At 40.1% G+C, this 24,015-nt stretch overlaps 1 protein-coding gene across 4 annotated transcripts in view; it reads right to left on the bottom strand.

Moving 5' to 3' along the window:
* Positions 1 to 24,015, bottom strand: part of LOC134577212 (serine/threonine-protein kinase BRSK2-like) — a 235,573-nt gene that overhangs the window by 91,590 nt on the left and 119,968 nt on the right. For all 4 annotated transcript variants that reach the window (XM_063435884.1, XM_063435885.1, XM_063435887.1 and 1 more), the window contains exon 2: positions 7,806 to 7,900. In XM_063435884.1, coding sequence (XP_063291954.1) covers positions 7,806 to 7,900 — 95 coding nt within the window. The remainder of the gene's footprint in view (positions 1 to 7,805; positions 7,901 to 24,015) is intronic.

Below are 24,015 nucleotides of genomic sequence, written 5' to 3'. Positions count from 1 at the left end.
ATTAACCGTCTACTAGAAGTTAGCCCTGAAGGTCTGAACTCTAAATAAAGTGTACCATTATGTTTAGATATATTCTAAACAACCATTTGACCTGAATTTCCTCTGAATTTGCACATTTAGAGACATTCAAATACATGTGCCTGTCTGCAAAAGCAACCACAAATCCCACCCATTCAAAAATAGGCTCCCGAGGATGAGAAAGGATCCCTATAAGCTCAATGCAAGCACAAACTTAAATGCTTTCTCACTGTACAACTAAACTTAGGGTCTATAGGATTTTCAGCAGGGCTCAGAGAATATCAGCACTGAGAGGAGGCGCATCAGCAGTCAACATAACATGGCCACTTTTCAGGAGGGCCCAACAACATGGCTTCACCACTGATGCTCACTGTATTACTGGATCACCTACTCCAGTCTCCATATCTATAATGTGAGAAAAATGGAAGTCAGGCCAAAATTTTCAACTAGTTTTATTTGGCATTCCTCTTGGCCACTCTCTATAAAAAGCACTGAAATTTAAATGGAACCCATCTACGCTCCTCTCAGCTGTCCTTTTTTAGGAGGGACAGTCCCTATTTTCAGCCCAAACCTCTTTGTCCCTTTCTTCTATCCTAATGTCTCTCCTTTCTATGATCTCCATATTGTTGGTGTGTCTGAATGTATAACAGAGCTCCACAGCAATAATACTCACAGTAATGTGTCTTTAAAGGGACACTGTAGGCAGCCAGACCACTTCAGCTAATTGAAGTGGTCTGAGTACATTTCTCCTTTTGCACCTAGTGCTGAAATGTAAAACAATGCAGTTACAGAGAAACTGCAATGTTTACAATGCAGCTCTAATTCTGCCCTCAATGGCTGTCTACCAGAAAGCCACTAGAGGGCTTCCAGAATCGAAACAGACCTTTGGTCTGGTATCTGGTGCTGGACGTCCTCACGCTCTGCATTAAGGAAACCCAGCGTCAGATTTTTTCCCCATAGGAAAGCATTGATTCAAAGCATTGAATGTTGGCGCTGGGATAAGGTAAATAAATAAAGGGAGGGGGGAGGCAGGTGGAGCGATAGTGCAAGGAATACAGCTTTGTATTCCTGGCACTATAGTATTATTATTATTATTATCGCCATTTATATAGCGCCAACCGATTCTGTAGCGCTTTACAATATTAGGACAATTATAAGAAAACTTACAGGAACGATAGGTTGAAGAGGACCCTGCTCAAACGAGCTTACAGTCTATAGGAGGTGGGGTGTAAAACACACTAGGACAGAAAATACACTACAATAAATGTGTATAGAAATCTTGTTCTAAATTATATTTCAGTTACATAAATTTTTATTAGTAAATTCCCTAAAAATGTTCAGAACAGCCCCGCACCTGGATATGCCCCCTTTCAGAGCCCTAAAATTAAAGTGTCCCTGTTTGTCCATTTTAAATATCGAGAGGTATGCATCTACATTAAAGCCAGAACAGAACTACCACTTACCAAATGTGTTTCCAGGTTGAACTTTTTAACATTTTCATTAATAATTTTATTAAATATGCCAGCTATATTGATTTAAGCCATATTCATAATTATTTAGGCTATTCTTAATAATGTAAATAACAATACAATATTCTAAACATGTCCCATTAAACTAAATTGAATCTTTAAAAATGATACATTGAAATTAAGAATGTTAATTAAAGCTGGATTTTGATGTGAGCAGTTAAGAAGACTGATTCTAGTTGAATAATAGCCGTAAACCACATTAAGTACTCTACGTGTTAATCAAGTACCACTACTGATGTTTTCCAGCGATGAAGGGGAGTTCTGGCATTTACAAAGAGACTAGCCCTGAAGGAAAGGGATTTAAGCCAAATCTGAACCTGATGTGCCAGATGTCGAGCATGATTTTATAATCCACAATTCTTGTCTCCAATCCCCCAGCTGCCCATACTGCTCGCCTACATTACCGATAAACACAATACAACCAAGTGGATTGAACTGCTACATTTTCAGACTGATATTCTCTATTTATTCAGCTGCTTGTCTCAATGTTTTACCTATAGCTTTACAACTGGCATTCTATTTGGTAGTTTAACAACTCCCCTAGACTTCCAGAAACAGTCCCAAATGTAATTATTTATTTCCCTATGCAGCTATTTTAGTATATATGCCTAATGGGCTGGATGTCGTGTTACAAAGCTAAATTTAGGTGTAAGAAATATATTTAATTGTCTGGCAAACAAGTAAATATCAGCAATGTGTTAGTGGTGTATTAATCATTTGCAGGTAATTAGCAAGTCTTGTGTGAGTATATAAGCAATCTAATCTAATCTTTTTTTTTTTTTTTTTTTCAGCCCATGAGTCATTTTATATGTCTTAAAATATATTTAATTTTCATCACACAAGGGGGCGGGGCTAGCAAGTCAACACGAACGTACGCCATTTTAATCAGCTCCCAAACTCTGCGGATAAAATCCACCAAATATCAGCCTCTACCTGACCCATCCAGCATCACCACATACACGATCGGCATCAGCACAACAAACTATGCCTTTTTTTCCAACCCCAAAGGCTGCAGAAACGGAGACGCAAGATCAGGGCCTACTATACCCCAACGATCCAGGGCCTCGAGGACCTGCTGAGCAGATACCTGGCGGAACACACCGACACCTCCTTCTCCCCAGACCTATCCAACGCTCAGGCTCACATACCAGCTATGGGACGCTGGTCACAAAAGACACAAGGTACGGCCGGGGGCAGGGATATTGGGGGGCAGCCTAAACCCACACCCGCGGCACCGACGCCAGAGGTGACCCTGACATCTACCTCACCCCGACAACGGCCAGAATCACCTGGGCTCCTTCAAGCACCCAAAACGAACCAGCAAGGGTCTGCATCCCCAGGGCAGCACCAATCACCGCAGCTGGATATGACACACACCCAGGCACAACAAGGCCCAGATTTACAGGGACCCACATGGACAATACAGCCTGAAAAGGAGTACAACCCACCTCAACCCAGGCCTGACCTACCAGGGCACCCACAAGCACCGCTGCAACCGCTGCTGGAGTCTCCAGATGACTCTGCACCAACCACCAAACGCGACTTAAAGCTCCTATTAGCAGACATCCACAAACTCCTAGCAGCTGACACAGCCCTCCTCAAGACTGAACTACACACGGTCACTGAAAAGGTGAGAGCCACACAGGCAGAAGTAGTGACAGTACACGCTCAAATAAACACATTGGAACACTCCATTAAACAAATCCAGTAACAACAAACGTACCTGTCATTCAAAATGTCCAACATGGAAGATCGACAACGCTGTTCTCACCTTAAAATCAGGGGCATCCCTGCGGAGATAACGGCCGAAGAGCTACTGCAATACACCAGACGCCTACTAGCTACAATCCTCCCACACACAGCGGTCAAGAAAGTGACCATAGATGGGGTGTACCGCCTGCCTACCCCTCCCCACCTAAAGTCCCCAACGGCCAGAGACGTCATTCTCAGATGCGCCACAGTGCAAGACAAACTACATATAATGACCGGGCTGAAAGGCAAGACACCACTGCTGTTCGAGAACTCTTCCCTAACGTTCTTCCAGGACTTATCAAATGCCGCCCAGCTGGAACCAGGACCCAGCGGATCACAATACCCTGTAACATGACTGATGTGCACAGATACCGTGACTGCTATACACAATATATTTCAAGTTTTTATTGAGACTTTACCTATGTTTTATTTTCTTAACTCGTTAACCCCCGGTATAAATACCCAAACACTACAGGCCACTGACGCACTGACCCTGGTAGAGGATACATAAGCTCTAAAACAAGGAGAGACAACACAATACACGACCAACCACAGGGCGTCCGAAAAATCCCCTCCCCCCCCCCCCCCCGCAACCCCCTTGGTTAGGGGTAACCAACCCAAACAAGCCACCTACGACTAACAGCTCACCTCCACTAACGCAGACAGACAACAACTCCCGGCACAACACAGAGAGCCTGACCATGGCACATGGAACTGACACAACCCCGCAGCCCCACAACTCGAGTACTAACTGAATCCCCACATAGAGAACCACCACCACCAGACCCATACTTGACGGGATCTGCTACACTACACTACGTCCCATCTCAAACACGAAGAAGCACAAAACAATATAACACCTATGTATTGATAACTAAGTTTTGTTTTAACATGTTACTGTTATACTAAAAATGTTATAGCTCGACCCAAAAGGTGCAAACCACAAACGACACAGAATCTCGACCTCACTAGTGCATCTACGTGCACGACTGTCTGTAAAACTGTTGCACCAAAACCGAAAATAAAGATAAAAAAAAAATTCATCACACAAAGGAAGCTCCTGCAGGGTCTAGCAAACTATTAAAGGGATACTATAGTGGCAGGAATACAAAGCTGTATTTCTGGCGCTATAGCTCCCTCTGCCTCCCGCTTCTCTCGCGCCCTCCCCAGTCAATGAATAAAGGGTTAAAAACCCTTTATTTACTTACCTGATCCAAGCACTGATGTCCCTCGGCGCTGGGTCGTGACTCCGCCTCCTCCAACGTTACTGACTAGGGGGCGCTAACATCCATGCGCGGCAAATGCTGTGCGCGCATTAGGCCTCGACCATAGTAAAGCATCGGGTCAATGCTTTCCTGTAGGTAAATAGTTGATGCTGGATGTCCTCATGCAGAGCATGAGGACGCCCAGCGTCACTTACCGGAATAAAAGTCCGTTAACAGCCAGGAAGCTCCTCCAGTGGCTATCTGGACAGCCACCGGAGGGAGACTTAGTGCTGCAATATAAAGTGCACTAAGTGCAATGGGGACACTGCACCTAGATCACTTCAATGAGCTGAAGTGGTCTGGGTGCCTATAGTATCCCTTTAACAGAGCAGGAGATAAGAAATTCTAAATTAAACAGAATTTGCAATAAAGAAGTGTGAACATGTGGTGACTCTTTACAGGAAGTGTTTAGGAAGGCTGTGTATATCACATGCAGGAAGGTGTGACTAGAGTTGCATAAACAAAATAATTTAACTCCTACAAGAATTGAGCAGTGAGACTGCAGGGGCATGATCTATACACCATAACTGTTTATTAAGCTAAAGTGGTTTTGGTTCCTACAGTGCCCTTTTAACACACAGACCACCACATTGCTGTTGAAACAGATTATCAGCACTTACAATCCTTTCTGCTTCTACACCAAAAGAACCCTGTTTTCCTGACACTAGAAGACAGCCACTAGAGGCTGGATTAACCCTGCAATGTAAACATAGCAGTTATGTTTATATCTGAAGGATTAAAACCTGGGGGACCTGGCACCCAGACCACTTCATTGAGCTGAAGTGGTCTGGGTGACTATAGTGGTGCTTTAATATGAAATCAACATCATAAAATATTCCATTGACTGTGCTTTTTTCAGTGTAAATCCAACTTCAAGTGAAAAGAGGCGCAATGTACTGCTCTCGTCATGGTATTGATAGTTCACAATACAGTTACACAAATAAAAATTTTTGCAGTGAATATACAGAGCAACAACATCACAGTGAATACATGGAGCTACATCCCAGCAAAATTTTTATATTCCGCAGCATACTTTAAAGGACCACTATAGTGCCAGGAAAACATACTCGCTTTCCTGGCACTATAGTGCCCTGAGGGTGCCCCCACCCTCAGGGACCCCCTCCCGCCGGGCTAGATGGTGAGGAAGGGGTTAAAACTTACCTTTATTCCAGCGCCGGGCGGGGAGCTCTCCTCCTCCTCTCCGCCTCGGATCCTCCCTTTCGGCTGAATGCGCATGCGCGGCAAGAGCTGCGCGCGCATTCAGCCGGTCTCATAGGAAAGCATTTACAATGCTTTCCTATGGACGCTTGCGTGCTCTTACTGTGATTTTCACAGTGAGAATCACGCAAGCGCCTCTAGCGGCTGTCAGTGAGACAGCCACTAGAGGATTTTGAGGCTGGATTAACCAATTTATAAACATAGCAGTTTCTCTGAAACTGCTATGTTTATAAAAAAAAGGGTTAATCCTAGAGGGACCTGGCACCCAGACCACTTCATTAAGCTGAAGTGGTCTGGGTGCCTAGAGTGGTCCTTTAATGTGAAATTATGTCATTGGTGCCATCGACATTTTGTTGTCAACATTTCGTCATTTAAAATTTTTCCAGCTAGATTATGACTGGTTATAACCTCACTCGAACCATTAAAAATTTGTGTAAGTTTTGTGCAAAAACAATAACTACGATTTGATGTTCACACTATTGGGGGTTATTCCATTTTAAAGAGTTACAATATTTCATGTAAAGTTTGTGGGTGGACAAAAAAACAGTTTGGAGAAATTCAGGCCATTTGGGAGGCACAATGTTGGAGAATATTCACTGGATTTAATATCCTCTAAACTAATATCCTCTAAACTGAGCCAAATTATATCCGAATTGAAGCCCAATTTAAGGTGAAATCAGCCCAAGTGTTCTGAAATAGCCTCAAGATAAGTCTGGTTTGTTTAGAAATTGCACATATTATATCCAAATCAAGTTTTCTGGTTACAGAAATCTAGGAAACATGCCTTGCTTGTATCTTGCTAGATAAAATTATTTTAAAAAATATGACATGGGTGATAACAAGTCAGGTAAAATTAACCAAGTACCTATTAAGAGACTTCTAAAATATCCACAATGGGATCTATATAAAATAGTTTCTCCAAAAAGAAAAGAAAAATCTTAGGAGATTAAAGGACCACTATAGGCACCCAGACTACTTCAGCTCAATGAAGTGGTCTGGGTGCCAGGTCCACCTAGGATTAACCCTGACTGCTGTAAACATAGCAGTTTCAAAGAATGGGTTAATCCAGCCTCTAGTGGCTGTCTCATTGACAGCCGCTAGAGGCGCTTCCGCGCTTCTCACTGTGATTTTCACAGTGAGAACACACCAGCGTTCATAGGAAAGCATTGAGAATTCAGCAGATGACGGGGAAAGGAGGAGGAGAGTTCCCCGTGCTGAGGGAGCCCGGCGGGGGAAAACAGGTAAGATTTAAACCCTTCCTCTCCATCCAGCCCCGCGGGAGTGGGACCCTGAGGGTGGGGGCACAAGTTTGTTTTCCTGGCACTATAGTGGTCCTTTAAAGAAAAACTACTATAATATTTTATAACAATATAAAACTGTATTCCTAACACTATAGTGCCCTGTAACCCCAACAGACTTACCTGATTGCAGTAACCATGTCCCTCGGCTGTGGGTCGCGCTCCTCCATTACTGACATCAACTGATCGGGGGAACTAATGCACATGCGCGGCATTAATCCTTTTTCATGGGAAACCATTGACTCAATGCTTTCACATGGGGATTTTTAGACGCTGGACGTCCTTATGCATAGAGTGAGGATGTCCAGCGTCGTTTCACTGATGTGAATGCACACCATGCTTTTTGCTGACAGTTCCCAGGTCTACCGCTTTCGGGGTTGCCAGGTAAAGGACCCGAAAATTGGGATAGTCACAACAAAATTAAGATCAGCTGTGAGGCTCAGTCTGGTTAAAAAAAACACAAGGTCCACCTTTTGTTTCTAGTGACTTTATTTCACGTTAGTATACAGCTCCAAAGGGAGTGATGACTTCATGTGACATCATAACTCTCCAATATCACGATGTCAGCATTTTTACAAACTTGGGTGGCAAACACCTCTAGCTTGTCACTAATAGGTAAAACATGTATTATTCTTGTGGGTTGTATACAGATTTCAAGATGGGTAAACCTCACAATATATTCCGGTGACATATGTTTAGAGTTAATATGCAATGAGCAGACTTACCTTCATAAGGACAGACTCTGAGAGTTTTTCTCGATTTACTATCTTTATTGCCACTTTCTGTCCTGTTATGCAATGAACTCCTAGTTTTACCAGCCCTGCAATAAAACAAACAAGATAAATAATTAGTGCAAATGAAAAACATGCCAATTAGTTGGTATCAAATACATGGTATAATGGACATACTGCTCTGTACCAGGCTTTCTCAAGTTCGTTTATAGCTTGATTATGGTGAGTACTATAGTAAAAGAGTTTTTAATCAGTTTCATAAAAAACGGTGCACGTTGTGCAGCTACTGTCTAACCCAACTGCTGCAGTTCAGTAGATCCTTTAATCATGCTGAGGGTGGGTTAGCCAAGTGCTTGCATTCTATCACTAAAATCAGAAATTGTACACATTCTTACAGTAGAAGAGCCAGGCTGAAGGTACTTTGCACCATAAACACTAAAACTGCAGTGGTCATGACACTTATAACATCTCTTTAAATCAGTTAATGAGAAACTAACTAATTTAAATCTCAAAGAATAATAATATATTTGTATGTTGTATTAATATTTTGGATATTTTGTAAATTGTCCAACTCTTATTTGCTAATAGAGATACTGACAGAGAGAAGGAGTTGATGCATCATGCAGCAAGGTGTGGCGACTAAAAAAAAATGACTTGCAAAATACACATTGTATTGTAAAATTGGCAGAGTTGGGGGGGGGGGGAGGGGAGGGGGGATCTCCATTTCCTGTAAAAATAAAAAAAAGGTAATTTTCAGAACTTGTCTATTTTAGTTTTGGATGATGTTTTTTCCCTTGTTCAAAACAATAATGCTTAATATTAACCTCTTGACATTTCCTAGTTAGTAACAATAACATGGGATTACCTTATAGTGGCTCTGTCACAGACTATACATTTTGAGTATTGTATGAAATGCTCCTATTGTCTGTGTTCAAATTTCATTGACATTTCAATGAAATCAATATATATCAGAATATAAGGTATGGACTATTTTGGTAAAGCCTGAGGTTGTCAACACTTGACAAATGCTACAACTTCCACTGTAAACTATTTTCAATTTCCTCCACTAATGTAGGTTGTGGGAATCATGAGACTTGGTCTTTAGGGGATCCAGTGGTCTTGTGGTGTACTCACACACATGCGCAAGAGTACAGCACTGACCACGGCTATTGGCAGCAGAAAAAAGAAGATGGCGACAACATTGAGGACAGCTTCAGATCTCATAGTTGCCAACTGTGGCAATTTACTCTCCCAGGAACTCCCAGGAAGTTCCCTACGTCGGAACTTGCAACTTGCAGAGCCATGTGCTTTTATTATTTTCCCTTGGACTGTAACCGGCTGTAACAGTCCGAGGGGATTCAGGACAGAGCTGATGGGAGATGCTGGGGGCTATCGAGATGCTGAGGGCTGGAAAGAGGGGGCTGTAGAGGGGCTGTAGAGAGATGCTGGGGGCCAGAGGAAGCACTTACAGTCTCCCAATTTCCCAGCAGCTTCCCCCAGCAAACAGGCTCCTGCTCTGCCTCACGGATGCAGGCTCCTCCCCTACGTCAGAAGCTCCATGCACGCATCAAGCACCCGCCCCCACGTTAAGCAAGAGACCTAGCTGCAGAAAATTGCTACATGACCTCCCAGCAAGAGCCTCCAGTGCCACTTAGGCTTGATATACTCAGCCTTGTGTGTGTATGTATGTGCCTGCTAGTGAGAAAGCGTGTTTGTGTCAGTAAACATGTATGTGTGTGCGTGTATGTGAGCTTGTCTGTAGTGAGCTTGTGTGTGTGTGTGTATATCAGTGAGCTTGTCAGTAGTGAGCTTGTGACAACTCACCGCCACCCGTCACACACACAGCACCCCTGACACAAAGCACCCCAGCACACACACATCACCTTCACATACACACACAGCACCCCTCACACACACACACCCCTCACACACACACACAGACAGCACCCCTCACACACACATAGCACCCTTCACACACTGCACCCCTCACACACACAGCACCTCTGTCACACACACACACACACAGTACCCCTGACACACAAAATACCCTCACAGCACCCATCACACACAGCACCCCTCACACATACTCCCCCTCACACACACTAAGCAAAAACTGCACCCTTCACACACACACACAGCACTCTTCACACACTCACTGCACCCCTCACACACACTGCACCCCCCCCACACACACACACTGCATCTCTCACACACACTCACTGCACTGCTCACACACAACACCACTACACATATACACACACACACACTCACACAGCACCCCTAAACAAAAACACATACACCGAACCCCTTACTGCAGTCTGTGTATTCAGTACTCTGTGTGTGTATTCAGCAGTATGTGTATGTGTATTCAGCAGTCTGTCAGCTTGTGTATCAAGTATCTTGTGTGTATTCAGCAGCCTGTGTGCATTCAGCTGTCTGTCTGTGTGTGTATTCCACCATCTGTCTGTGTTTACTCAGCAGCCTTTTATGTGTATTCAGCACTTGGTGTGTGTGTTTATTTAGCATTCAATGTGTGAGTGTATTTAGCAGTCGGTGTGTGTGTGTGTATTCAGCAGTCTGTGTGTATGTATTGTATGTATGTATTGCATTTGTTGGAGGTACCAATAAATATAAGCTTAATGTTATCGATAATTTATCGATAATACAGGTCTGTGTGCATAATATCCTGGTACAGTCAGTGCTCCCTGTATAGTGCTGCTTTCTGTATAATACAGGTCTGAGTATATAATATCCTGGGACAGTCAGTGCTCCCTGTATAGTGTTGCTCTCTGTATAATACAGGTCTGTGTGTATAATATCCTGGGACAGTCAGTGCTCCCTGTATATTATACACACATAGACCTGTTTATACAGAGAGCAGCACTATACAGGGAGCATTCACTATACACACACTACACACACACACACTCTGCATTCATTATATACACACTACACAAACACACACTGTATTCACTATACACACACACTACACAAACACACACTGCATCCACTACACAAACATACACTACATCCACTACACAAACACACACAAACTGCATTCACTAATCAAATACTCTAGTGCATCCACTACACACACACATATATGCTTGAAACCATAAATTCTGACTGGTATGTATATTTTGTGCATTTACCTTAATAAAAAAAAAAAAGATTTGCAACAATATTAAATAAATAATAAACATGTTCAGTTAATATTAGATTTGTGTAGAAATGGTTTATTTTTTCAAAATGGTAAATGTACAGAATATCGGTATCGGTAAGTTATCGGCTATCAGCCTGAAAGTTCACAGATTATCGGTATCGGCTCTAAAAAAATCAATATCGGTCGATCCCTAATTTGCAGTGCTCAAAGGGTTAGTGTTAATTAATTTAGATCCTAGACATACAAGGCATTTAATAATCACGATTGATACGTACATTTTATTTAAGTTCTTTTTCTTTAGTTGCACTTGATGTGCAAAACTTATAAACAAAACTGTGAAAAAAAAATTATTTCTTTTTTTCTTAATTTTTTTCCCATTTTTACAATTTTCTTCATGCTTGATGTTGTGCCGTGTTTTCATTTAGGATATTAAAAGAACGTTGTATCTGTCCTTTAGAAAAACAATATATGATATGTATGGGTTCACTTAAAGAGAAACCCTTAAATTATGTTGGAACAAACAGAACAAATTCTAGGCAGACAATTGCCTCCCTCCTTAAGGATTTATTGTTGAGCACAGATGGTTATATCCTATCAGTTATTTCTAAAATGAAGTACTCTGTGTAGAGAATTGATTTAAAACTTACATTTGTCATGTAAAACATTCATATCACACTGAGAACAATTCCGTCTGTTTCTTGATTACAAGCAAAAAAATACAAGCTGTTATGTATTAATTTAACTATTTTGGTATTGTATTTCACATTTCTATTTGCTATTTTAAGGGGAAAAAATACATTCAGGGGTTATTCACTAAACACTCTATTTTGTCCAGATAGACAAAGTCAAGTCAAACCACATTGGCATTTTATGTATTTCCTAAAGTCAAATTCTGGTCGGATTTCGGATACCCTCAAAGAATAGGATTCGAAAGGAATGACAAATCAGCGGTTTTGACAAAATTCAGAGCTGAATGCATCCGACAGGATGCATATTTGCAAATTATCATTCACTTGCTTTTTTGCTAGTGAATTGATCATTTGAAGATTTAAAAAGAATGGGATGGGTGGACATAAAGTTGTGCCAGTGCCACTTGCATCATTGGCAATGCCCAAAATGAGCAGATACACGAGTCATGGCTCAAACTACATTTATTGTGTTCTTCATTCATTCTTCATTAGTTACGAGTTGTATTTAATCTCTTCATGAAAGATATCTCCTTGGCTATCATGATATCGATTTGTTTTGTCAAACCCTTGTTAATGATGGGATAATATCCAAAAGCATTTTATTTTCTAATGTCTGATTTTTGATTGACATTTTCCGTAAAAATTGAACAGAAAGGAGAATGACAAAGTAAAATAACATAAGATAATAATAACATCACAATACTAACATCAGCATCACAGTACATCACAGCACACATGTAGCACTCAACATTTTACCGGGCAATGTTATTGACAGAATTCCCCCCCTCCCCCCCTCCAATACCCGCCCGCTATGCATCAGTTTAGCAAGGATTCCTTCTCCACACCTATCCAATTATCTGTGGGGTAACTACTGATCACCAGAAAGCATGTGGTGAACATGGTCCCAGTTCGCCCAGAACCTTTCATGACATGGTAAGGAATTTGTTATGCTATGTCCTCATTTCCTCATATAGTTTAGTTGCGGTTAAATCCCGAGGGGTGCCAACTATTTCCAGTTTCTAGCGATGCTCAATCTGGCTGCCACTAAAATATGCATGACTGACTTTCTCTATAGACCATGTAGAGATTTTGGGAACACATATAACACAAATATTACTGGTTCCAAGGGCAATGAGACTCATATCACTCTGCAAATGAGAGACTGAATCAGCTTTAGAATATTTGTTTAAGCAGCTGCAGGACCAGAAGACGTGTAACAGGCTTCTACTCTCTTGTTGACACCGCCAACAGTTGGGAGAGGAACCAGGAAAAATATGAGCTAATGGTTGGGGCACCATGTACCACCGCATAAGTAGTTTGCGGTGAGTTTCACAGTGTTTAATATTACAAGAGACACCTTTGATGTAGGAGATAGCTTCTCTACAATAGCCTGGAAAGAATGATCTTCCCAACTCCTCCTCCCACCTCAACATATAAGGTAATTTTCCCAGTAAGTCAAGCCATGCAAGAGCCTCGTAGCAGTGTGACATAGCTTTGACAGGACCAAGAACTCCCAGGAACAATTTATGGAATGCAGACATTCGCTCAGGCTCCATTATCCCTGCTCTCTGTGAGTTCAGTATGTTTTTTTATCCATAAATAGGTAAACAATTTCATGTTGGGCAAAGAAAATTTCCTTTGTAGATCTGGAAACTGCTTGACACCCCTAGCAGTTGACAGCTGCTGGACCACTGCTACCCCCTACCTCACCCACACCATTAAATTAAGATTTGAGGTGTACAGTTGCCGAGCCTCCAATGGTACCAACCTGATTTTAGCTATGAAATCCAGCAGTTTGGCAATCCACTTGTGCCATACCAAAAGGGAGTAAAGTGGTAGCTAAAAAGCAACTCTAATAAAGCCACTGGTTAATAATCCACATCAAAAAGCAGGACACTTGTCTTTGAGATCCCCATAAAATGACCACTGTATTCTGTTTTACAAGAGAGAACCCCAACCACTATCCCTAGAAAGAAATGCAGCTTTAGTCTGTGAAGGTGAATATTGCTTTAAAAATGAAATAGTGTTGGATTTTGCAAGATAAAACAGAGAAACAAATATCCAATGTTATATTCTGAGGGGGCTTCCAAAGCCCAGTACTTAATGGACTTGGAGCTTCAGTTGTTTAAGAAGAGACTTCATCAGAGAGCCACAATAAAGTATTTTAATATATGTATTACCTTTTTTTAAATCAGAATTTTTTAAAATCCCCTTGGACCCTGATGAAGTCCTCTAGATAAAGCGAAACGTATTGGATCTTTTGTGGGTTTTAAAGAAGTAATAAATATATTTTAATATACTTTAGTGTGGGCCTCTTGAAATCTTAGGGGATGCGATAGAAAGCAGAGGAAAAGAAGATACAAATAAAAAAAATAAATAAATAAAACACGTCTACACAAATAATTACTCAGACAGATAAGCTACATGTAGATAGTGGAAGACATCCGCAAATATGAATTACACAAAAATGTACTACCCATCATTTAACTGATTTGCTAATATAGTGGCTAAATTTTTTTTTTTTACAAATGTTCACATTTTAAAACATTCACACGCATCTATAATGAGTCTTCTAATGTATTTTTTTTTTCCTTTCAACAGATTCCATATGACCTAACAACTAACGGTCTCCTAGATACATGTATATCATTTAATGCTGTGATCATATCTCCTTTCTTTTGGTTGCCTTATCTACCCAGCGTAGGCTGGTAATCACTAAAGGTTCTACTCCTTTTTTGTAAACTGGAACAGAATTTAGAAGATGGACCCTTAGGTATTAAAACAAAAAAGTCTTTGAAGCTGCATGAGAGAAAGATTGCTACTGAAGCTGTAACACAGAGGTCGCATATGAAAGCAGCAGCAAATTTTCTTTGGGGGATTTACCCCGAAAACTAAGATTTAGCAAATTGTGAAAATATTACACATCTCTACAAAGACACAGTACTTCCTTTTCTTTATCTAGTAAAATACAGAAAATTAGCCGGAGATTATATTTATTTCTACCATGTTTATACTATGCCACGAGTAGCGTTTTTTTACCTGAATTTTAACACTATCAAGGTTATCCATTAACGTTTGAACTGTTGAGAATTCAAAGTAAATTTGAAGTTTTCGACTACAATACCAGCATGGTTATTTACTAGTGTGAGAATTCCATGCGAATTCAAACTCAATTTCAAATTTAAGGCCACGGTAGCTGAATTGAAACTGAATTCACACCGACTTTTCACTTTTGTGACTAACCCTAAAGAACTGTAAATAGCTGGCTTGGGTTTTTTTTCCGCTAATTCAATTTAAATTCCCAAATGATTCTTAATATTATTTTTGTATTAAACATGTTTTTATTTTATGTTTTAAAGAAGATGCTAAATTTTCCACGACTTGGAGAAACCAAATTAGAAATCAGTAAACAAATCAGAAAAATGATCTCATCTGCCTCGTGAAGAGGACAATTGCCAACAAATATATTCTGCTGCCTGAGTAAATTGAATAAAACATTAATACATCACATATACCAACGCTTGTTTTGGTATACATCACATATACAAATGCTTGTTTTTTGTTTGTTTGCTTTTTTTGTCGGATGCTATGTTTTTTTAAATGTACATCAAAGTTCAGGAAATTATTTATTAATCCCATTCAGACAAGGCGAAGTCAGGGTACATGTTGCTAATGAAGAGTGAAAATAGAAACATTGTTTAATTTCTTCTAGATTGTAAACCCATGTAAGCAGAGTCCTCTTCAATGCGTGTTTCTGTTCAAATTACTTTGTATGTCAGTACTTGTTATTTTATATCCCATGTGTATAATTGTAACATGTTATATAAATGCTAATAACAATCTATTTTCTTTGTATGCTTTATCTATGATGACTGGCAGGTGCATAGAACAGCTCTTATAACAATGATTGACAGGGAGGGAGAATGGAGGTGACCAGTTGCAATATAAAGAGATGTGGATTTCTATATTTAAAGGGACACTATAGTCACCAACACAATTTTAGCTTAGTGAAGCAGTTTGGTGTATAGATCATGCCTCTGAAGGCTCACTGCTCAACTCACAGCCATTTAGGAGTTAGATCACCTTTGTTTCTGTTTATGCAACCCTAGTCACACCTCCCCTGGCTGTGACTGACATAACCTGCATGAAAACAAAATGGTTTCATTTTCAGTCAGATGTTATTTATTTTAAAAATGTTTATCTCCTGCTCTGTAAATTGAACTTTAATTACTTATAGGAGGCTTCTGCAAGGTCTAGCAAGTTATTAACAATGCAGGAGATAAGACATTTTAAATTAAACAGAATTTGCAATAAAGGAAGTTTAAACATTAGATGACTCTTTACAGGAAGTGGTTAGGAAGGCGGTGTATGTCACATGCAGGGTGGAGTGACTAGGGCTGCAAAAAAAAGTGATTTAGCTCCTAAATGGCAGTGAAATGAGCAAGGAGACTGCAGGGGCATAAGCTATACATGAAAACGGCTTAATTATGCTAAAGTTGTTTTGGTTTCAGTGAGACAGCCACTAGAGGCTGGATTAACCCTAATGTAAACATAGCAGTTTCTCTGAAACTGTTATGTTTTCAGCTGCATGGTTTAAACTAGAGGGACCTGGCATCCAGACCACTTTACTGAGCTTAAGTGGTCTGGGTGCCTATAGTGGTCCTTTAAATTAAATCAGATTTTTTTTTGTGTTCTCCCATTTTAACGTTATTGTTGAGTAAGAAATATTTTTTTATAAGTATTTTATTTGGTTTCTGTTGCTGTGTAACTTTATTAATACTAATACTAGTAAATGCCCACAGACATGTTACAATTGTGAGTGTGGAAAAAATGCTGTAACAGTTATGTGTAGGAACTGGAAGCTAATTAATAATATTCAGTCTGGGCCATAGATAGACTTCAGGAACAAGGATCAGAAGGTTAAATATTCTCTAAATATACACAGCAACAACCTGAACATATCAGGTAAAAGACAATTTACATAATTTAATTTTGTACCCTTAGGCAACTTGGTAAATCTGTTTTATCACTCCTAAACAATAATGTCTGATGAAGTGTAGACCGCACATTTAAATTAAAAATATTTTCTTAAATTATAGCTTTACACCTTCTGCTATAGACTAGTTGTCCTTATGAACTCCATTAAGTTACAATGGAGTGAATTTGCAAACAATTACAAAATCACTCCAGCTCCACACTCAACCTTTCCTCCACACTAACTTAGCAGATGTCAAGGCGAATGCCGAGTCTAGCATAAAGAGTGTAAACTAACAGTTATTTACTAAAGTGAGAATTAAAAGTGATTTTCAAATTTAAAGGGAACCTTTAGTGCCACAAAGATGTTTTCCTGGCACTATAGCTCCCTATAATGGCCATCCCCCCTGCCCCATTTCCCCCCTCCTCCCCAACTGCAGTGCAGAAGGGGTTAAAAAAACCTTTTGTTACCTCCCTGGGGCCAGCGCCAATGTCTCTCGGCACTGGCTTTGGTCTGCCTCTGCTATTCCTCCGCCAACGTCAGCACGGCCATGGGCGTCCTCACATTAGGATTTCTGGTGATGCTGGGGATTCTGGTGATGTCCAGATCAGGCGACCAAAAGTCGCCTAACGACCCGGAAATCCATCTAATATCTGAGAGGTGGAGTAACCCCTACAAAGTTAATTATTGCAGTCTATAAAAAATTGCAACAAGTCGCTTCGCAGGGTTAAGGGTGCTGGGACAGTGCACCTAGACCACTTTAATGAGCTGAAGTGGTCTAGGTGCATATAGTGTCCCTTTAAGATTAAAATAACAGAACTGAAAACATTATCTAGTAGTCAGCTATGCTTTTAGTTCAGCTACTCTGGCCTCAGTTTAGTAAATAGCGCTGTTATTCTCCTATCAGGATTATAGTCCATAATTTGGCACCTATAGAAAGGTGAAATGCGTAAACCTGCAGCGGACAGAGTAGTCAGAAACATGCCAAGGTCAAAGAGTACAGAGTAACTGATAACCAGGAGGATCTTGATGGGTCGGGCACATCAAAATATTGAAGCAATGAAACACAAACCAGGTGAAATATAGAATTGAGATAACAAGAAACAAACTAAAAGACAGCACAATAAAGGAGTACTGGGTCTTTAGGACCCTCGATAAAAATCCTGAGTGCTGTCAGAGTGACTTGACTGGTAAACCAGCTGTAGAGGGTACAGAACTGTTAACAGCCATGAAATAGTGGGGACCCAATACAAAATTAAAACAATATTTTTTGAAGCCTAATGCAAGGGTAAGCAGCATTCGTCACTCTGAAGTTGTGGGCTACATCTCCAATGATGCTTTGCCAGCATTATGGTTATAAGACCATTATGGGTGATGTAGTCAAAGTTTTCTAACATTGCTCTAGTCAGTGCATGGCCAGAAGTGGGGTTTGTTTAACACTGAGCAGAAACATAGTTGCCAACATTTGGAAAGAAAATTCCAGGGACACTTTGAGGCAAGTATGCACACAGATGTACACAGACATACATTCACAGACACACTCAAATAGATATTCATATTAATATTAATATTGTGATTACTCATCACTATATTTAAGAAATATGTAATTTGTGAAATGTAAGGTGTGAAAAATAAAATTAAGTGTAGAAATCCACTCCTCTTTATCCTGCCACTGGGTGCCTCCATCTTCCCTCCTTGTCAATTAATATTACAAACGTTATCATTTGCACCTGTGGGTTCCATAGAGAAAGCATAGCGAGAGGATGAAAAATGAAACAATGTTTCTATTTCTCCACTTCATCTACAATGTGTGCCTTGGCTGTGCCTGGACAGAACGTCATGGTGATGTGGTTTGCTAGATCTTTAATATAATTTTAAAATAATATGGAGTATAACATGAAAAAGGTTAAAATTGGTTCTATTTGATATTCAATGTTTTGTTTAATTGTGTAATTTACAGAGAAGTGACAGTTCCACTTTTACATAGGTACATAGGCTGAAAATGAATATGTGTTTATTAACTAAACTGTTAATAGCTCCCCCACATCCTGATTTCTCTCCTACAACTGTCACTAAAACAAACAAACAAACAAACAAAACAAACCACTAAGTCTTCAGTGAATACTATTCAACCAATCTACTTTTCTACCCCTACCTACTCTGTCGCTTTGCCCGCACTCCCTCTAGCATGTAAGCTCATTGAGCAGGGTCCTCAACCCCTCTGTTCCTGTGTGTCTGTCACGATTCTGGGAACCAAACACGCTAACACACACAGAAAAGGTGCAGTACCGGACCTTAGTGTGGCCGGGCTAAGCACACAAAGAATAGTCAGGAGACAAGCCGAGTAAGGGGAACCAGAAGACAGAATAACGAGAGACAAGCCGAGGTCAAAGGGTAGGAGAAAGTCGCAAGGTCGGATAAACAAGCCAGAGAGTACGTAACCAGAGAGAAACACAAGTAGAACAGCAATACTAGAAAGCAAAGACCACAACAGGGCAGAGAGAGACAGGAAAGGTAAGTATTTAAACCCCTAGATTAATTCTGATTGGATAATTTCCAATCAGAATTGACAATCACACGTGGGAGATATCTATACCTCCCACTGTGATTGAGGCACTGTGCCTTTAACGCCGGGTCAGGTGGCTGACCCCGGCGTTTACAAAAATGGGCGGTCTCCCAGCGTGCAGCATCATGCATGCTGCCGCTGGGGGACGAAGAGTATGACGCGGGTGGCATCCGAGGCTGGGAGGATGCCGCTCGCCGAGCGTACGACGAGAAGGGGACTGCGTATGGCTGGAGGGTGAGTGCCGCGAGCGGCCTGCAGCCTCCCCTCGCAGCCGCCCGCGGGATCCTGACAGTGTCCAACTCATCTGGTTACAATTACGTGTTTGTTAGTTAACCCATTGTACAGCGCTGCAGAATTTGTTGGGCTATGTAAATGATAATAATAATAATCAAGTTCAGCCTTTATCACATATATTTTTGCTGTTGATCCAAAAGAAGGTAAAAAGTCAGTTTGAAGAACTTCCAATTTTGCAAAAAACTAGAAAAAAACTCCTTTTTGACCCCAGAACAGCAGTCAAATATTATGTTTTTAAAAGTATGCATCCAGTTGCTGTTTAAATATCTTTACATGCTCTGATAAAAACACCTCTTCAGGCAGAGAATTCCACATCCTTATTGCTCTTACTGTAGAATAACGTTTCCTTTGACTTAGACTAAATTTTTTTTCTTCAAGTCTAAACACGTGACCTCTTGTCCTATGTATAGTCCTGTTTTTGAATACATGTATAATGAACCTTGAATTTAAAATTTTTACATACAGAGAAAAATCGCTGTATAAATTGTTTAGTTCCAATGAACATAAAAGGAAAGATTATGGAAGTACATATGTCATTTGCAAAACTAGATTATAATCTGTAAGTATCATCAGATTTATTATCTGTGCACTTACAGTACCCATAGAAATTCAAACAAAAGAGATGGTCCAGAGATTAAAAATTGCAAGCAGTGTACATCCTGCAGTGTTAAACTCAGCATCCTTCTTTGCTAAAATATCTTATCTTTGCAAGGGCATTTTAATAGATTAAAAAAAAACATTAAAGATGAGAGAGAAAAAACAAAACCAGAGAATAGAGGGAAGCCAGAAAATTGGCAATGAGCATACTGGCTTCTTTGCACAACAATCCCCCATTCCCACAGGAATAATCATTCACGAAGTGACCTTGAGGATTCCATTTTCTTGTGTCTGCATTTGGCTCTGGGATAACTGCACTATGATACTATATCTACGGCCCCCTTGAGAAAGGAAGATACTGTACCTGGGCAAAGGACAGAATCATAACTCTAAACTTGTCAGACATTCATTTTTATGCCAGCCTAGTTTAATCTGTGAAGCAAAGGGCAAGTATAACACCACAGGGAGAATAAGGTGGTGATGCTGAATACAAGGCATACCAACAAGGCATCGTTTTGCGGCTAGTCCTGAGCAGAGACATTCTCTGAATTTCACATCCACTTTACAAAGATATATGAATCACAATTATGATCTACTATAGAACACCAATGTAATCTGCACAGTTTTAGAAGAAGGACACTGAATACCATCAATATAGTTTATTGAGAAGTTGAATTAATTTGTTAAACGAGGAAAGGCAATATTTATCTCCGGACATGGCATAGATAGGCATGTTGATATGATATTACCAGCATCAACAGATTCAAAGGATACCTGTGCTCTTTTTTGTACTTATGCTCTTTTGAAAATGGAAAACTATCTACAATGAAGTACATTACAAGAGCCAGTCCCATTATTGTGTTATCATTATTCTTAGAAAATCTAAGTATCTCCCAATGGCTATCCTATGATATAAAAACAATATCAGATATCTATAATATGGGAGTGTTAAACTATTTTGCTGTTCTACAATCAAATACACCTTACCATCTAGTGAGCTATTTAATTATATCAGGACAAAAAACTTTCTCCCTTCAGACTTATCCCCAGATACTGATATAATAGACATTATACATAACCTACAAATTACTTCAAAAATAGTTGCTACAAAAGGTCAGTTTCTAGATAAACTTTATATTTCAAATAAATCGAAAGCTATTTCCAGCTGGGAGGTAGGACTAGGTTTCTCCTCACCATCACAGACTTGGTACTACGCATGGTGCCTAACTAGGAAGGCCATGCATTGCATCAACCTACATGAGAAATATTTAAAAGTAGTTCACAGGTGGTATATGGTCCCTTCTCGTCTTTTCAAAAATGGATCCTACTCAAGCGAATCAATGCTGGAGATGTCAAAAAGCCATTGGTTCTCATGTACATATCTGGTGGGGATTGCCCTGGACTCACCTCCCTCAAAGGATATTTAGAGCAACAGATTAGAGATCTTTTTTTCTGCACAGTATAGGCTAACTCCTCAGGCTTTCCTATTCCACACAGATCTTACGATATCAGACAAGTATAAGAAATACCTCTGCATTAATATCTTTGCAGCAGTAAAAATCTGTGTAGCCAGATAATGGAGCAAACCAGCTACCCCAACTTGGGCAGAAATACTAACTCAAATAAATTTCCAATGTGACACTGAAAAATATTTTTTCGAGAGAGATACAAAGTCAATTCAGCGCTATAATGATATATGGGATCCCTGGAAACAATATCGAAGGCCAGATCTCCTGTGAGTTTATGCAGGAACCCCACATCATTAATATCTCCCTCTCCCATCGGTCCACCAATATTATTTACCAGAAATGGTCTCTTTTTTTGTTGTGGTTTGTTTTTGTCCTGATACATCCCTAGATGTGCTTATAATATAAATGATGTTATATCCCTGAGCTAAACGATCATTGCTTTATGTTTTAGAGATTTCTAAAGTGACATATACCTTTTGTATGAATATCTAGTATCGTTTTTTGTTTTTTATATAACTGGGGAAAAGCATTCATTAAGTCATGTTCTGCATGTTATGTATGTTTTGTATTTGTTTTATGTCTCCATATATGTTTTTATATATGGAAGGAAAAAGAAAAGAAAGAATAGGATATAAAAAAAAAAGAAAGAGCATAGGATTCTGGCTATACATTTTGCTAGCAATTTTGGCAGCAAATGCGTTCTGTGGGAGAAAAAAATATTTTAAAATAGTTTTTTTCTATCACGTCTCAGTCAAATGTTTGGCATAGACTCTTTGCCAATGGTTTGACTGACAAGGGAGAGAAGAAAAGACCTCCTATTGGAGATTCTTTTGTTTTACTAAGCATAGCAACCGCAGCGCTGGCTACTAGCACTGGCTAGAGTGTATAGGAATGAAGCGACTAACATTACTCCTTTTAGAAATACCGCCATGCTGGCAATGAGGCTAGTTTCTCAGCGACACTGAGGAGGTTTGGCCTGTTTGTGGGAACATTTAGAAGGATGGCAAATAAATGAGGAGCAGAGGAGGAGCTGAGGACAGACCAGAGGTGGGTGTTACATAGTAATAGTAAGACCCACGAAAACAAGAAAATGGCAGAGCAGGAACGAGGAATGGTGAATAAATCTTAGCATTATACATTTAATTCCTCATGCATATCTACGATATATAATGTTTTCAATGTACTTGGGGACGATTTAGCCAAAGTTTAAATTTACAGTACACATTCACTTTAAATGTTACTGTTAATCCAAAAAACAGACACTCAAGAAGGGCGTGTTCTAAAAGTAGTTAAAACTGCAATAACATTCTACTGGTTTCCTTGGTGATAGCTCTATGTTTGACAGTCTGCCACAAAATGTAACCCCCTATGTATGTCCCAAAAATCACAGGTTCGGTGTGACAGCCCTTAATTGTTTTTTTTTTATTCAAGGGCAGCCCTTAATTTGAAGCACTGTCACACCATCCCCGCTTTGATTTCTGTTGTCCCACATTTGTGAACAAGAGACCAAGTACACAGAAAGTGTGGCATGAGCATACCATTTGATGTGTTCGAACTGCACAAACTGAACTTTGGGAAATGAGCCATGAACAGAATACCCTAATAGCGCTCTCCACCCGTACAGCCACGAGTAGGGCTGACAGAGCACTCAGCTTAACACACACATGCTTTTCACGTGGGAAAGCCCCTTTAGCCATGTTACCGAGGTAAGTGGAGTCGCTGAAACACCCACTATAGGCCAGCCCACCCCTGTACCAATTACAAACATCCAATGTTGGAACCACACAAATGTAATTTGCAACTGCACTTATGGTGACACCTTTGCTGGTGGTCTGCCATGAAAAGGGTGTTTTCTGTCCAAGAAGGGTGTAACAGTTTACACACTCATCGTATGGCAGACAGCTTTAAATTTGCTCTCACAATGGTTGAAATCCCTGAATGCACTTTGCATAGCACAACACCATCTAATGATACACCCGCTTTATGCTTTCTGGGTACCAAAGTCTGGAGACTCTAGTGTCATAAGAAGTGCGACACTAGAGATCAAAAGTGGGCAGGAATCCAAATCGGAGATTTCCCAGGGAATGCAGGACAGCTGCAAGATAGACTAGAAGACTAACATCGCTGTTTCAAGGGCATCTTTAGCCTTCAGGGGCCCTAAGAGAATAGCTTTGATATAACACAAAGAAAGGATTTAGTTGCACTCAAATCAAGAATCAGAATGCATGGGCTAACATATTCACTTGGATTTATATTATGCATATTTTTCATAAATATATATAACAGTAATTTAGTAAATCGCTACAAAAATAAAATGAAAGGAAAAACAAAACAGAGTAAAATTAGCTAATTAACTTCATTATTATGTTGTAACATACGTACTGCATAAAGTCTGTGGCCTGCTCGTCTTCTGTGGACAAGGACAATTTTCTAGCTGTCTGGTATTTTAAT

Source organism: Pelobates fuscus, chromosome 11 (genome assembly GCF_036172605.1).
Source record: "Pelobates fuscus isolate aPelFus1 chromosome 11, aPelFus1.pri, whole genome shotgun sequence".
Classification (NCBI taxonomy): domain Eukaryota; kingdom Metazoa; phylum Chordata; class Amphibia; order Anura; family Pelobatidae; genus Pelobates; species Pelobates fuscus.
The sequence above is the reverse complement of the archived record's forward strand: the minus strand, read 5'-3'. Positions and strand labels throughout refer to the sequence as shown.